We start from the raw sequence: 14561 nt of genomic DNA on the forward strand, positions 1-14561 counted from the left end.
CTAGACCGCCCACTTTACTCACTAAGTGGTTGGCCGGGCAGGGGGGTACCTACAACTTCGGGGAAACTTGCCTGTTCTTCAGGGGGACCGGAAAGGCCACCCGATTTTCGTGAGCCTCCCGGCCATTCCGGGAGAGTAGGCAAGTATGGTTTACAGGCTTCTCTCTACAACAGCCAGGAGCAGCTGGTCACCTACTGAGCACCTCTGGTTATCGTGAAAGAAGGCTTCACAGTATTCTCTCTTTTTAATCTGCTCGAGTCAGTAATATGATTATCTATCAAGCAATCTTGTTTCTTGTTGAACAATACAACAAATATCTTTATTGTTATATGTGTCTGTATATTACACAATAACATCTGCGTGTTAAAAGCAAGAGATCACTTGCAAGCTGTAACCTCTTGTAACCTGCTGTAAATTGCAGGAGTAATGAAGACATTCCTGGTAAATGAGCACACATTTTTAAGTGGTGTTTTCCCCTTGGTGCTTAAAAGGAAAACACATGTTACAGATGACACAAAATTGGATAATTTATCATTTTTTTAATATTAGCAGGCTTAGCTGCAGATGTACTAAACCTTAGAAAGTGATACAGTGGGGAGAGATAAACTACCAACCAATCGGCTCCTGTCAGTTTTCAAACACAGCCTGTAACATGACAGTTAGGAGTTGATTGGCTGGTACTTTATCTCTCTCCACTCTATAGATCTCCTCATTCAAAGAAAAGAACTGTCAGATACTATCCTAACATGAGTGTCCTATATAAATAAGAGTAAGATAAAGCATGCTAGTAAACATCCAAATCACATACTGCATGCTCAAAAATATGCATGAAATGCAGAGTTGCTAGCATCTGACACTAGCTACTCATTGGAGAAGCCACATGGTGGAGGTAAGTGGCATGTGGTATCTCCATAAAAATACATTACTTTAACACACACCATAAAAAAATCACTTATGAAAATACAAATTCTCAGTTTTTACCTTGTTCACTATTTCATTTTTTCCCAATGTACTCATCAGTGTGCCTGTCTGGGTGTGACCACCCCAGCTATTAGAACCACATGGCCCGTCAAACCTAATTTAATCCTTATTTCTTTGTACGGATAACTTTGTCGATCCCATGCATGTTTAAATTGCTCTAGTGTCTTAGCCTCTACCACCTCTGATGGAAGGCTATTCCACTTGTCCACTACCCTTTCATATACCCTATTGTTGATCTGTATTATTCTGTGCATTATGTACAAGCCGTCATGTCACGTCAATTTATGTACAATCAAAATCCTGACGTTCAAAATACCGACAACCATTGATCGATGGTCAAAATCCCGAAAAGGTCAAATTACATTTTATCAATGAACTACAATGCTTAACTCACACACACATTCCACTTATATGAGACCTTTGACTCATCATATGTATGTAGGTACATTATTTTTTTAGTTCAACTATTTGGAGGATACTGTAAGTCAGTCATTCCCAAAATCGGTCTTCAAGAGCCCCTAATGGTTGACGTTTTCCAGGACACCTGTGTATTTTAAAAATGCAACTGCCAGTTGATCTGGAAAACATGAACTATTAGGGGTTCTTGAGAACCAAGTTTTGGAATCATTGCTTTGTAAATGATGCCCATTTGTGACCAGTAAAGCATAAAGGGGTAAATGTATTATCCTTCATTAAGGGGAAGAAGTGGTATCAGGTATCAACAGTATAGGACATTAAGCATTCTCTACCAGCTTAGAGCAGGCGCAAATATTAAGTCCTTAATGAAAATGTTCCTTTGAACTCATAATTCGGGAAGGAATTAGAAGGTCATATAAAAGCAAGGCTAGGGACACCTCCTACTGTATGTGAATGTGATGCATCTTTTTACAACAGTTTTTGAGAAATTTTGGTACTGTTATAGCTGTTTCATGTGTTGTTTGACAACACTAAGCCATACCTGACACATAAAATTGGGACAAAATAAATCACATCACTTACTTGTCCAACTCTGTCCCAATTAACTCTAACTCTGCCTTGATCCACCTACCATATCTACTTTTGTGTGAAGTTCCTTCCCTTTCAATTTCCATTGGCCTACCAAAATTGAAACAGTTGGACGTTATGATCAAGCAATCAATTTAGATATTGCTAGAGATAAAAAAAAAAATGTATGGTTCAGTAAATTGTTGTCCCACAATGTAAAGAATAAGCAAACATGAATTCTTTTAAAGAACATACACACCCATAGCTTTTAAATCTACTGTCAGGTTAAGTGAATAAAATTGATTATCTCATTACAATGAGTGAGATACTTCAGGTAGCAAGTGAACAGTTAGTTCTTGAATTTGATGTGGGCAAGTGTAAGGAAAAATGGGCCAGTGTAGGGATCTGAGTGACTTTGACAAGGGCCAGATTGTGATGGCCAGCCAGATGACTGGGTCAGAGCATCTCCAGAACTGCATGTCTTGTGCGGTGTTCCCGGGATGCTATGGTTAGTACCTACTAACTGACTAAGGGGTATATTCAATAACTGTCGGAAGCTGCCGTCTGTCGGAAAGACGGCAGTTTCCGACCGTTTTAGGTCGGAAAGGGTTTCCGACCTATTCATTACGGCCCCATTTATTCCAACAAGTCCGGAAACCCGACTTGTCAGAATTCTGTCAGAATGCACATTGATCGGCGGCTTCAGCCACCGATAAGCGTGCATTGTCGGAAGCGGAGCCAAACCCGACAGGTTTTAGCCCTGTTTCCGACAATCTCAATATGACTTTTAAAAAAGTCGGATTGAGACGAGTGAGCTGAGAGCAGGAGACGGGGGGAGCAGCGGGGAGAGCAGGAACCCAGCGGCAGTGTCCACCCGGCTCCAGCAACTGAGGTCCCGCTTGCCGGAGCCGGGTGGACACTGCCGTGAGCCTCCAGTTGAAACGTTGCTGCAGCTGCTGCTCCCCCCGTCTCCTCCTCTCCTCCCCCGTCTGCTCCGACTCCTCCGCTGTCGTTGTCTCCCCCCCCCCTGGGCCGCAGACATCACCTCCTCCCTGCGCCCGCCACCACTGACAGCTTCCTTCCTGCCAGTGCCGCTGACAGCTCCCCCCGCTGCTGAAAGCAGCAGCAGCAGGACAGGACACCGGGAGCGGCCAAATCCGACATTTTTTAGTGTTCACACTAGGAGCCAAATTGTCTAGAAGCCGCCCTGCCTCCAGTCTTAAATTAAATTAAATTTAAATTGAAAATATTTCTACAAACTGTAAGGATTGCCTGGCAGTACAAAGGAATGTTATGCTGACTGGTGATCCATCATTAAAAAGCTTTACCTTTCTGAACAGACTTTTGTACCATATACATTCATTGTAATACTGTATTTTAATCTGGCAACATATTTTTATCATACAGTTGTCCGGCATAGAAAATATTATTTGCATGTAGTCCTAATAATAAAAATTAGCAAAATTTCAAGATTCTCCAATTACAGTGAATCGTGCTTGGTAAATCACTTTGCAAATGTTGTACTGAAAAATATTGGAAATTACTTTTACATTACAGATTATTTTTTATACCATTAAAATTTATTTTAAAATACCCTTATGTTTAAACCAGTAATGAATCATTTCTGCACCATCTATTGTCAGATGGCAACATATTTTTGAGGCACCCAAATTTTCAGAGTAGGCAAATCTGCCAGATACTTTCAGAAGTATTAATTTTTTTCAACTTCCTACATTTTATTCTGTACATTAAACTGTACAGTAATTATACGGTACATGTTATGCATTGATTTAAAACATAATTGAGACTGGAACCAGCAAATAATAGTTGGAGTGTATGTAACATTTCAAGTATTTCCACCATGTGCATTTCCTGGTGGACCCACAAAGCTCCCAAAACGGGAATTATTTTCCAGCAGATATTTCAAAAACTGTAACGGAGTTGTACCATCCTTCTGGACCTTCCCTCTGACAAATCCTGAACGGATGGTTCAAGTGGCAAGTGCAAGGGGCATTGTTATGTGATTCACACCACCCTACGGGCTGAAAGGCCATGGCAATGCAAATTGCACCATCAAGCTCCGTCCCACAAACCGCCCCCCCACCACCACCACCACCACCACCACCACCTGCCCCAGCCTCACAGGAGGTCACAGGGATACAGCTGGCTACACACACGTGCCCAGCTGATTGGGAGCGCTTTAACCGATCACCTGGGATCAATCAAGTGTGTAGATTAGGTAGATAAGTGTTGGGGGATTACGTAGATATGTGTTGTACATCCATATACAGTATGTCTGCATTTGCTGTCTTTTTCACAAATCTAATCATAGATTTAAACTTTCACCTTCCTCTGTTTATATACTGTGTATGTGTATATATATATATATATATATATATATATATATATAATACTCTTCTAAAGCCATAATCTTATTTTCCAAATAAGTCTCCCTCTGAGTCCCTATTTATGAATGTGTTACATCCTTATCAGCGTAGTTATATTGTACATATTACGTTATATCCCATTGTGCCGCTTGTTTCCTATTAATTATCTGCTATATTCTCTGGTCTCAGAGTAAGGTTATAGCAAGTCCTAGTGAGGCGCATGAACTACAAATAACCTCACTTAATTTTCCAAGCCAAACTCTTTCCCTTGGCAATACATATAACCACTGCAATCTATGTGTCCGCATATTTCTGAATAAAATGTTTTTTGCAGATTTAAATGAATGTGGTCTGAAGCCACGTCCCTGTGAGCATCGGTGTATGAACACCCACGGCAGCTACAAGTGCTATTGTCTGAACGGCTACATGCTGATGCCAGATGGCTCATGTTCAAGTAAGTTATATAAACAGTGAAGATATATGTAGTTGTGTTTCATTATTTCCAGGGCTGGTTGCTGTTTATGTCTGTAGATTAGGTTTATATCCTCAAGATACCTCATATATAAAACTAGGTGTGAAGCCACAGGAAGCCTGTAAACCAAAATGTGGAATACCTTTAATAATGACCAAATTTGATGACCTGAGTTGTCTGCATTTTACAGATAATGGACAAGTGCTGCCAATGGCACCTCGTACCCTGCAGCGCTATGTGCGGTACCCCCTCCGCACGCACCTACTTATGGCCCTGGTTTCAGTGTTTTATAAGTATGATGGAAAGTTAAGCTAAAGGTGCATACACACAGGGCGTTTTTGCCCAGCGTGTATGCACAGCGATGATCGCTGACATCGCTGGGCTGAAAATCGCTCAGTGCATACACACTGAGCGATTTCCCCCCCTGCCCAGCGATGTCAGGGGGGGGGGGGGGGGGTGAGCGGCTTTCCATAGCAGGACACTACGGAAAGCCGCTCACCCCGCCGTTCACCTACTAGTAATATCAGTAGATGAACGGCGGCCACTGGCGATGAAGCGTGAGCGCGCACAAGCGCTCATCGCCGGGGCATACACACTGGGTGGCTTTGAGCTGAAAGCAGCTCAAAACACCAAAAGTGATCTGCTTTCAGCTCAAAATCGCCGAGTGTGTATGGGTCTTAACAATACTGTTTGTAAAGATATATGTGGTACATAGTTTGAGAAGACTACTGATTAGCAGTGCCAGATTAAGGTCCACATGGGCCTGGAGCTGAAATTTATGAAGGGCCTATAGTGTGCCACCAAACGGAGTGGGACCTGCACCACGGGGGTGTGTCTAATGATGTGGAGGGCATAACCAGTGCTTTGAGGAATGGTCTGTAAAGGTGGTATGTCTAGCACCATGATGGTCTTAGTACTGCCTACCTTCGGCAACCTCAATGTCCCTCCCCTCTTCACATATATATATATATATATATATATATATATATTATGCCCCCGCCCTCACAAACACATTTTGGTTGCATGATAGTAGTCACCTTTGGTAATATGCACATATCGCACCACCTGTGGGCAGGCACAGGTGTAAGTATTGCTGCCTGTGCTACACTACATTTCCCACCACACATTTCAATACCCAGTGAGCCAAAAAAAAAAGTGGGTCCCAGGGACCCCTCACTTTTTACCGGTCTTTTTCTGGGTCCCATCGGAATGAAGGTTCTTATTAATTTTAATCTTGTTTGGACACTACAAAAGTGTTGCAAGATGGGGGATGGGGGGTGACAGTGCTGCTGGGCTGAATAGCATGCAGGACACCCTGCACCAGAGCTGTAACTAGACATTTTGGTGCCCTTAGGCAGAAAGTGAATTGGTGTTACACCACGCAGACCAAAAACTATAGGTAGAGCGCGCCCTAGGCGCGCCGCAAAATTTTAGGAGCGTGGCTTCATAGGGAAGGGGCGTGGCCACATAATAGTGTCAATTCACATTACACCACACAGTAGTGCCGCTTATACACATTGCACCAGGTAGAACCTCCTATGCACACTGCGCCAGGTAGAGCACGTGCTACACTTTGCACCAGGTAGAGCACGTCATACACTTTGCACCAGGTACAGCACGTCATACACTTTGCACCAGGTACAGCACGTCATACACTTTGCACCAGGTACAGCACGTCATATACTTTGCACCAGGTACAGCCCGTCATACACTTTGCTCCAGGTACAGCACGTCATACACTTTGCTCCAGGTACAGCACGTCATACACTTTGCTCCAGGTACAGCACGTCATACACTTTGCACCAGGTACAGCACGTCATACACTTTGCTCCAGGTAGAGGACTTATAGAAATTGCACCAGGTAGAGCACGTTATACACATTATGCCAGGTAGAGCACGTTATCAAACACATTGCGCCAGGTAGAACACGCTATACACAATGCGCCAGGTAGAACACGTTATACACAATGTGCCCGATACAGCACATTATTATACACATTGCGCCAGGTAGAGCACGTGATCATACACATTGCGCCAGGTAGAACACGTTATACACATTGCGCCAGGTAGAACACGTTATCATACACATTGCCGCTAGGTAGAGCAAGTTATCATACACATTGCGCCAGGTAGAACATGTTATTATACACAATGCACCTGGTAGAGCATTGAGGCACATTGCAGTAACCACTTATGACTTCCAGTTGCACAAAGGGGCCATTTGACACATGTGGCTCCACCCCCAGCAGCGACTTACTGACACCATTTTTTCTGACAGCACAGTGCAGTGAGTGCACTGGCACAAGTAGCCAGCCGGCACCTGTAGTGACCGCAGCCTGGAGGAGCTCTATATGAAATCGCAAGCAGAGGCTGTTCTCTGGCAAGAAGCTCGTCCAATCGCTTCCTCTGACGGGCTGGCTACTGCTAAATATACCGACAATCAGTTACAACTGTGTCAAAGTAGTGGAGCTCCAGGTGCAATGGGAAAGTCAGTGTCACTGCACAGTTGTACTGATTACTGGTATATTTAGCAGTGGCCAGCCCGCCAGGGGAAGTGATTGGAGGAGCTCCTTCTTGCCAGCCTCTGGTTGCGATTTCACAGATAGCTCCTTCAGGATGCACTGTGCTGTCAGAAAAATGGTGTCAGTGAGTCGCTGCTGGGGCCGGTGCCACATGTGTCAAACAGCCCCTTCATGCAGTCTGCCTCCTGGCCCTGCATACTGGTCATTTACATCTGCCGTCCGAAGTCAGGCCCCCGAACCTTACATTCTATCTCCCTGCGTGCCCGGCTCCCACTGCCCGAGGTCAGACCCTGACACTCTGGGCGGCCTCACATTGCACACGCGGAGCTTGCAGCCCCTGGACATCCCGCAAATGCACCAGCTACTCCAGATGAAACGGGGCGACGCAGCACTGTCTACTGCTTACCTACAGCGGGAGCTGCGGGAGCTGCGCAGCCCGGGCGGCTCCTGCTGCTTACACTGCCCTCTCAGGGAGCTGAAAGGTGATTGTCGGGTCTCAGTGGGGCGTTGAGCGGGTCCCGGGTAGGGGGGTGGCGGCGGGCAGATCCGGAGCTGTACTCCCAGTCGCAGAGGAGGGTGCTGGCGGCAGAGCGGAGGTGGAGCCGGATGAGCGGGGCCAGTCTGTCAGCCCTGCAGCACATATTCATGTGCTGGCGGGGAGCAGGATTCAAAGCGGGAGATGCTGCAGGCTGTGATTGAATGGAGACTACAGGAGGTGATTGGCTGAGGAAACAGCCAGTCACCTCCTGCGTTCCGCTGACTGGCTTAAGACATGAAAACACATATTCAGATGAGCGCCTCCTGTGGGACCCGCTCATCTTCTAAATGTGAGTCCCGGGCGGCTGTTTCTGGGTAAAATACGTGCCATAGCGCATTTTTGCGATCACTGAATACATGTCACCCATCAATCAATTCTGTATACAAAACTACTACTCATAGATACCACCCCTGAAATGCTGAAATATTCCTCATTCGCCACCACTCCCTAACCGAGTGGTTCTCAAACAGTGTGCCGCAGCACCCTGGGGTGCCTCGGGGCACTTGCAGGGGTGCCTTGGATTGATGGTCTAGGACCAATTCAAACTATTTATGGTCAATGCAATTGGAAAAACTAGCGCTTGTGGCTTCCAATCATAAAATATGTGGACAAACCGAAGCAAATCTTGTTTCTTACCACACGATTGAACATAATGATGCCATATAAACAATTAATATTTCAGTTAATATTTCTTTCTACATTTCTCAGTAAGAAACTTTTGGCCTAGGGGCGCCGTGAACAAAATTCTGATACTCTATGGCGCAGTAATTTAAAAGAAAAAAGGGGAACCACTGCCCTAACTCCATATTTAACCATCTCTAATTCCTTTCACCACCACTCCACTGCCATCGTGCCCTGACCACACAACAGACACACTGATATACCCCTAACTCGCCATCATGCTCTGACCAAACAACAGACACCTAAATACCCCTAACTCGCCATTATGCCCTGACCACACAATAGACACACAAATACCCCTCACTCACCATCATTGCCCTGGTCAAACAACAGACACCTAAATACCCCTAACTCGCCATCATGCCCTGACCACACAACAGACACACAAATACCCTCACTCGCCATCATGCCCTGACCACACAGCAGACACACAAATACCCCTCACTCGTCATCATGCCCTGACCAAACAACAGACACCTAAATACCCCTAACTCGCCATCATGCCCTGACCACACAATAGACACACAAATGCCCTCACTCGCCATCATGCCCTGACCACAATAGATACATAAATACCCTCACTCACCATCATGCCCTAACCACACAGCAGACACACAAACACCCATTCCAAGATCTGCCCAAAAAATAAAGCCCCCAAAGAAAATTGTGTAACATTTTAATTTCTTAAATTAATTTGCCCTACCTCTCAGTGTACTCAATGTTATGCATTCCTCCTTCCTCCGGATGTATTACGCAGAAGCTTCTTAGTTTGAGATGTTGCTGTTATCCAACACTGGCGCCTGGGACATAGTGGTCGCCCATACACAAAAAAAAAAAAAAAAGGCAAAAATACAGAATACAAATACACACACAGGTAAAAGGAACATATATTATGATTCTAAAAATATAGCCCCATTTACCTTTTTGGTGCTTATATACAGTATTTGGATAGATATCTTTTATCTAATATCACTATTGCAATCCTAATATACATTCTGTTTAGATTATTTTTTCCCATCTTTCATTTTTTTATTTTAAGTTGTCCTATATCTTTCACATATGATTGCACCCCTTTATGTCTGAATGTTCTGCATTGTCCTCCCCTCTCCTCCCATACCTGTATGTGTTGCACTAAGCTTCCCCCTTCATATGTATGTTCTGTATTGTGCTCCTGCCCTTATCTGTATTCCCTGTATTGTGCTACCCCCTCATCTGTATTCCCTGTATTGTGATATGTTCTGCATTTTGTCCCCAATAAAATGGGGAAAAACTGTGAAAAATATTGATGGTATATATCTGAATACTGATAAAATCGATAAATAGAGTCTTATCTTTATACAAATACAACAATATTTATTATTCTGAAAACCTACACAAAATTCACACAGACATACTGTATATAAAAACACAACTATCAAAGGCCTTTTTAGCTAAGTTAGCTTATTTATATAGGGTGTAAATGGTTTCACCCGCTGTAGGAAAAATGTCTTATAGTACAGAGTTCATACAAAAAATTGCAGATGAATAATATAGAATAAGTTACCAGACCACGTTTAGTTCATTAGTAGGAGACTCTTATATGGAAATCGTTTCTTAAGTTAGCAAGTTCAGGATCTGGCCAGCCGCATCAGCACCCGCTACGCTGGTGGATTGTTGCCCCGTCAAGAAAATCGGTTAATGAGCCGGATAGTGCAGGATGAGGATATATATATTGTTGTCTTGCACACACCTCAGCCGTAGTACTAATATCGCCCCACTTCAAGCAGGTTTGGTAGTGCATCGGAAGCTTAAGTAGAATTAGTGATCTCCAACAGATATGTACAGTATGTGTGGGGATACCTTCATCCTCTCCGGCTCATTAACTTACAGTACCAATTTGCTTGGCAGGGCAACAATCCACAAGCGTGTCGGGTGACGGTGTGGCTGGCCGGTACCTGAACATGCAAACTTTAAGGGACGAATTCCATCTAAGAGTCTCCTACTAATGAACTAAACATGGTTTGGTAACTTGTTCTATATTATTCATCGGCAATATATAGAAGTGGATTTTTTGTATGAACGGTTATTATATTTTATCTTCAACGGATGAAACCATTTACATTCTATATAAATAAGCTAATTTATCTAAAAAGGGCTTTGATGTTTGTGGTTTTTTTTATATGTCTATGTGAATTTTGTGTAGGTTTTATATGTGTTTTGGATAATAAATATTGTTTTCTTTTTATAAAGAGAAGTCTCCTATCAATTTTATCAATAGACATATACCAAATATATCTTGCAGTGTGTCCCCCTCTGTCCATTATTATATCATTGTTCCCCTTTATCTATTATTATACCTCCTCACCACCCCCACCCCCCCGTGTCCATTATTATATCATTGTTCCCCTATATCTATTATTATACCACCCCACCCACCCCCAGTGTCCATTACTATAGCACTATAGCATTGTTCCCCTCTATCTATTATTATGCCTCCCCCCCCCCACCCCCCGTGTCCATTATTATATCACTGTTCCCCTCTGTCCATTATTATGCCTCCCCGTCCCCCACCCCCCTGTGTCCATTATTATATCACCGATCTCCTCTGTCCATTATTATGACCCCACCCCCCACAGATAGTGTTTTGGTCTCTACCTTGAAGATTACTTACCTTCTCTCCTCTCTGTTCCCCTGTCTCGGCTCCTCCTCCAGGTGCTGACAGGAGGAAGATCAGGTGCTGCTAGCGTATAGCAACAGGCAGCATCCAGCAGTCAGGAGGATCCACTGGCGGCTCACTTCCATTGTCATCGGCTGCACCCGCGCGCAGAGCACAGCGCGGTGGCGCCTATGTGATGTCATGTGGCGCGACATCACATGACGCAGAGAGGGCAGGTGAAGCCGCTGCCTGTTTACAGTCGGGTTTGAATGGGTATCGTGAAGCCTCGGGCAGCCGCTGGTGGTGACAGGAAAATATTTTTTCCTGTCTCCGGCGGATTCTCCTTGGTCTGTGGGCCTGTTTTCATGGGGGGCCTGGAGCTGCAGCTCCACCCGCCCCATTGTTAATCCGGCCCTGCTGATTAGACTGACATGTCTGACAACACTGAATAACCCAGATAAGGACTCCACTTGAGCTTCCAACTCAGAGGCAGTCTAACCCAAAATATAACCCAAAATACATCCTAATCTTATTTGCTGTGCTTGAGAAATGTTAATAATATAAAATAAGATAGAATTATGATTTATTTGTAATATGTTCTGGTAATAGTATCCTGTCATTTGTTAGAATATATTAAGTGAACATATTGTTATACTCACCATTTGGTATAAAATTGTTTAAGAGATAAACAGAATCAATTGATATTAAAACAAAACAGAAAATGCAGATGAGTGTTCAATTGTAGTCGGAACTGCCATCTTGTTGGAAAGACAGCTGTTTCCGACTTTTTTAGGTCGGAAAATGTTCCGACCTATTCAATTTGGCTGACTTTTTCCGACAAGTCAGCAATTCCAACTTGTCGGAAAACATGTGGACCGACGGAATAGCCGCGGATCCACGTGTATTGTCAGAATCGCTGCCAAATCCGACAGGTTTTAGCCATGTTTCTAAAAATGTCAATCGGACTTTAAAAAGAGTTGGCTTGGCATTGTCAGGAATGCACAAATCCTGTCGGATTTGCATGCTAATTGAATACTCAAATGGCAGATCCTTTCCGTCGGAAAGGATCCGACATCAGTTGAATATACCTCATAGTTGTAGAATCACCAAACTGTAAAATCACAAAAAGTTTTGGGTGGTGGATTGAAGATCAACGGTCAATTGGTCGACAGATCATAGGTCAACACCATATGGTCAACATGCATTTGGTCAACAGGTACAAAAGGTCGACAGATACAAAAGGTCAACAAGTTCAAAAGGTCGACATGACAATGGTTGACACACATATGATCAACGCAAGTTTTTGTTTAAACATTTTCATAATTTACCATCCACATGGACTACGATTGGGAATAGTAATCTAAGCCTTAAGTGTGGCAAGCGAAATGAGCCCGTGAGGGTACACGTTTCCATTAATTTGGCTTAGATATGGTTAAACATACAAAATGACACAAAAAAAACTAAAAACTTGCTGACCATTTTTGTGCCGACCTTTTGTGAACCTTTTACATGTAGCCTGATTAATGCCTATATATATATATATATATATATATATATATATATATATATCCTTGTGTTTTAACCCCGGCACTCACTGTATCCGCAGCGGGATGTATCTTGCTCCTGTGCCTTCCCCATCCGCAGGTTCCCCTCCGGTGTAGATAAACAGAGAAAAGAAGAGGCGGCACTCGGAGACTTGCAAATTCACAGTGTATTCACAGCAAGTGACATCAACGTTTCGGGGACCAAACTCCCCTTCGTCAGGATAAAGTGACAGTGCATCAAACCAACTTAAATAGCATAGCCCATGCACACGGGGTGAGTAATGGGCTATGCTATTTAAGTTGGTTTGATGCACTGTCACTTTATCCTGACGAAGGGGAGTTTGGTCCCCGAAACGTTGATGTCACTTGCTGTGAATACACTGTGAATTTGCAAGTCTCCGAGTGCCGCCTCTTCTTTTCTCTGTTTATATATATATATACATATATACATATATAGTAACATAGTATTTAGAGGGCACTATAATTTATTTTTTAAAATATATTTAAATAAAAGTGGTGTGGTAATAGCCGCCCCACCGCCACAGCTGATCGCTCAGCACAGACTAGGCATGGAGGCTGGGCAGATTCGGAGGCAGCCGCTGAGCATCCAGGGGGAGTGTCCAGGCAACACAGGCTGGGGAAGCAGAGCAAGCAGTGATAGCACAGCAGCATGGACTGGTGGGACTGTAAATACACCCTCACTGACAGAACACACGAGATAGAGCAGGATGTAATGGCATCCGACTTTGCTGGAGGTACACGATGCTGACTGAACTCGGACATGTTTTTAAACAGGCATTCATTTACAAGGCCTTGTAAATGACTGCAACTTTAAAAAAAAGTCAACGTTAGGCGGGGTCCCGTACCTCTGGCAAATTTGCATTCCATTACATCCTGCAGTATATCTTAGAAATTGCTTAGTAGTAGTAGCAGCAATAATAAAATTCAGCTATGGGTACTAATCGTCTTATTGATTTATTAACAGTGAAATTAAGGAGACATCCTGTACTGTGCAATGGTTTAGGCAAGTGTGGAAAAAATGCTACGAAGTAAGAATGCTTTCAAAAATAGAAGTGTTAATAGTTTATTTTTATCAATTAACAAAACTCAGAATGAATGAACAGAAAATAAATCTAAATCAAATGAATATTTGGGGCCAGATGTTATGGATGTGAGACGGCCGGAGCTCCGAGACTCCGGACGAACTCGTACATTATTTTAAAGCAGCAAACATTTACAAAGCAAAACTGGTTGGTTTTGCCTTTTAAACGTTTGCTGCTTTAAAAAAAAAGTATGAGTTCGACTGGAGCCATTACATCTGGCCCATGGTGTGACCACCCTTTACCTTCAAAACAGCATCAGTTCTTCTAGGTACACTTGCACACAGTTTTTGAAGGAATTTGGCAGGGAGGTTGTTCCAAACATCTTGGAGAACTAACCACAGATCTTCTGTGGATGTAGGCTTGATCAATTTCTTCTGTCTCTTCATGTAATCCCAGACAGAGACGATGATGTTGAGATCAGGGCTTTGTGGGGGCCATATCATCACTTCCAGGTCTCCTTCTTTATGCTGAAGATAGTTCTTAATGACATTGGTTGTATGTTTGGGGTCATTGTCCAGCTACAGAATACATTTGTAGTCATCAGATGCCTCCCTGATGGTATTGCATGATGGATAAGTACCTGTTGGGAAAGTAGGCAATAAAGTATAGTGGATTGTCACAAGAGGAGAACTTTACAGTTAGTAACTTACTGTGTAAAGAGTATACAGCTGCCAGAAAAGAAAATTGACAAATTTCTTTATACTGAAAGTAGCA

The 14561-nt window shown here is 43.4% G+C and overlaps 1 protein-coding gene across 3 annotated transcripts in view; it reads left to right on the forward strand.

Annotated features, from left to right (window-relative positions):
• EGFL6 (EGF like domain multiple 6) overlaps positions 1-14561 on the forward strand; it is a 475748-nt gene that overhangs the window by 101535 nt on the left and 359652 nt on the right. For all 3 annotated transcript variants that reach the window (XM_063953516.1, XM_063953515.1, XM_063953514.1), the window contains exon 4: positions 4687-4806. In XM_063953516.1, the coding sequence (XP_063809586.1) occupies positions 4687-4806 (120 nt within the window). The remainder of the gene's footprint in view (positions 1-4686; positions 4807-14561) is intronic.

Source organism: Pseudophryne corroboree, chromosome 2, assembly GCF_028390025.1.
Source record: "Pseudophryne corroboree isolate aPseCor3 chromosome 2, aPseCor3.hap2, whole genome shotgun sequence".
Classification (NCBI taxonomy): domain Eukaryota; kingdom Metazoa; phylum Chordata; class Amphibia; order Anura; family Myobatrachidae; genus Pseudophryne; species Pseudophryne corroboree.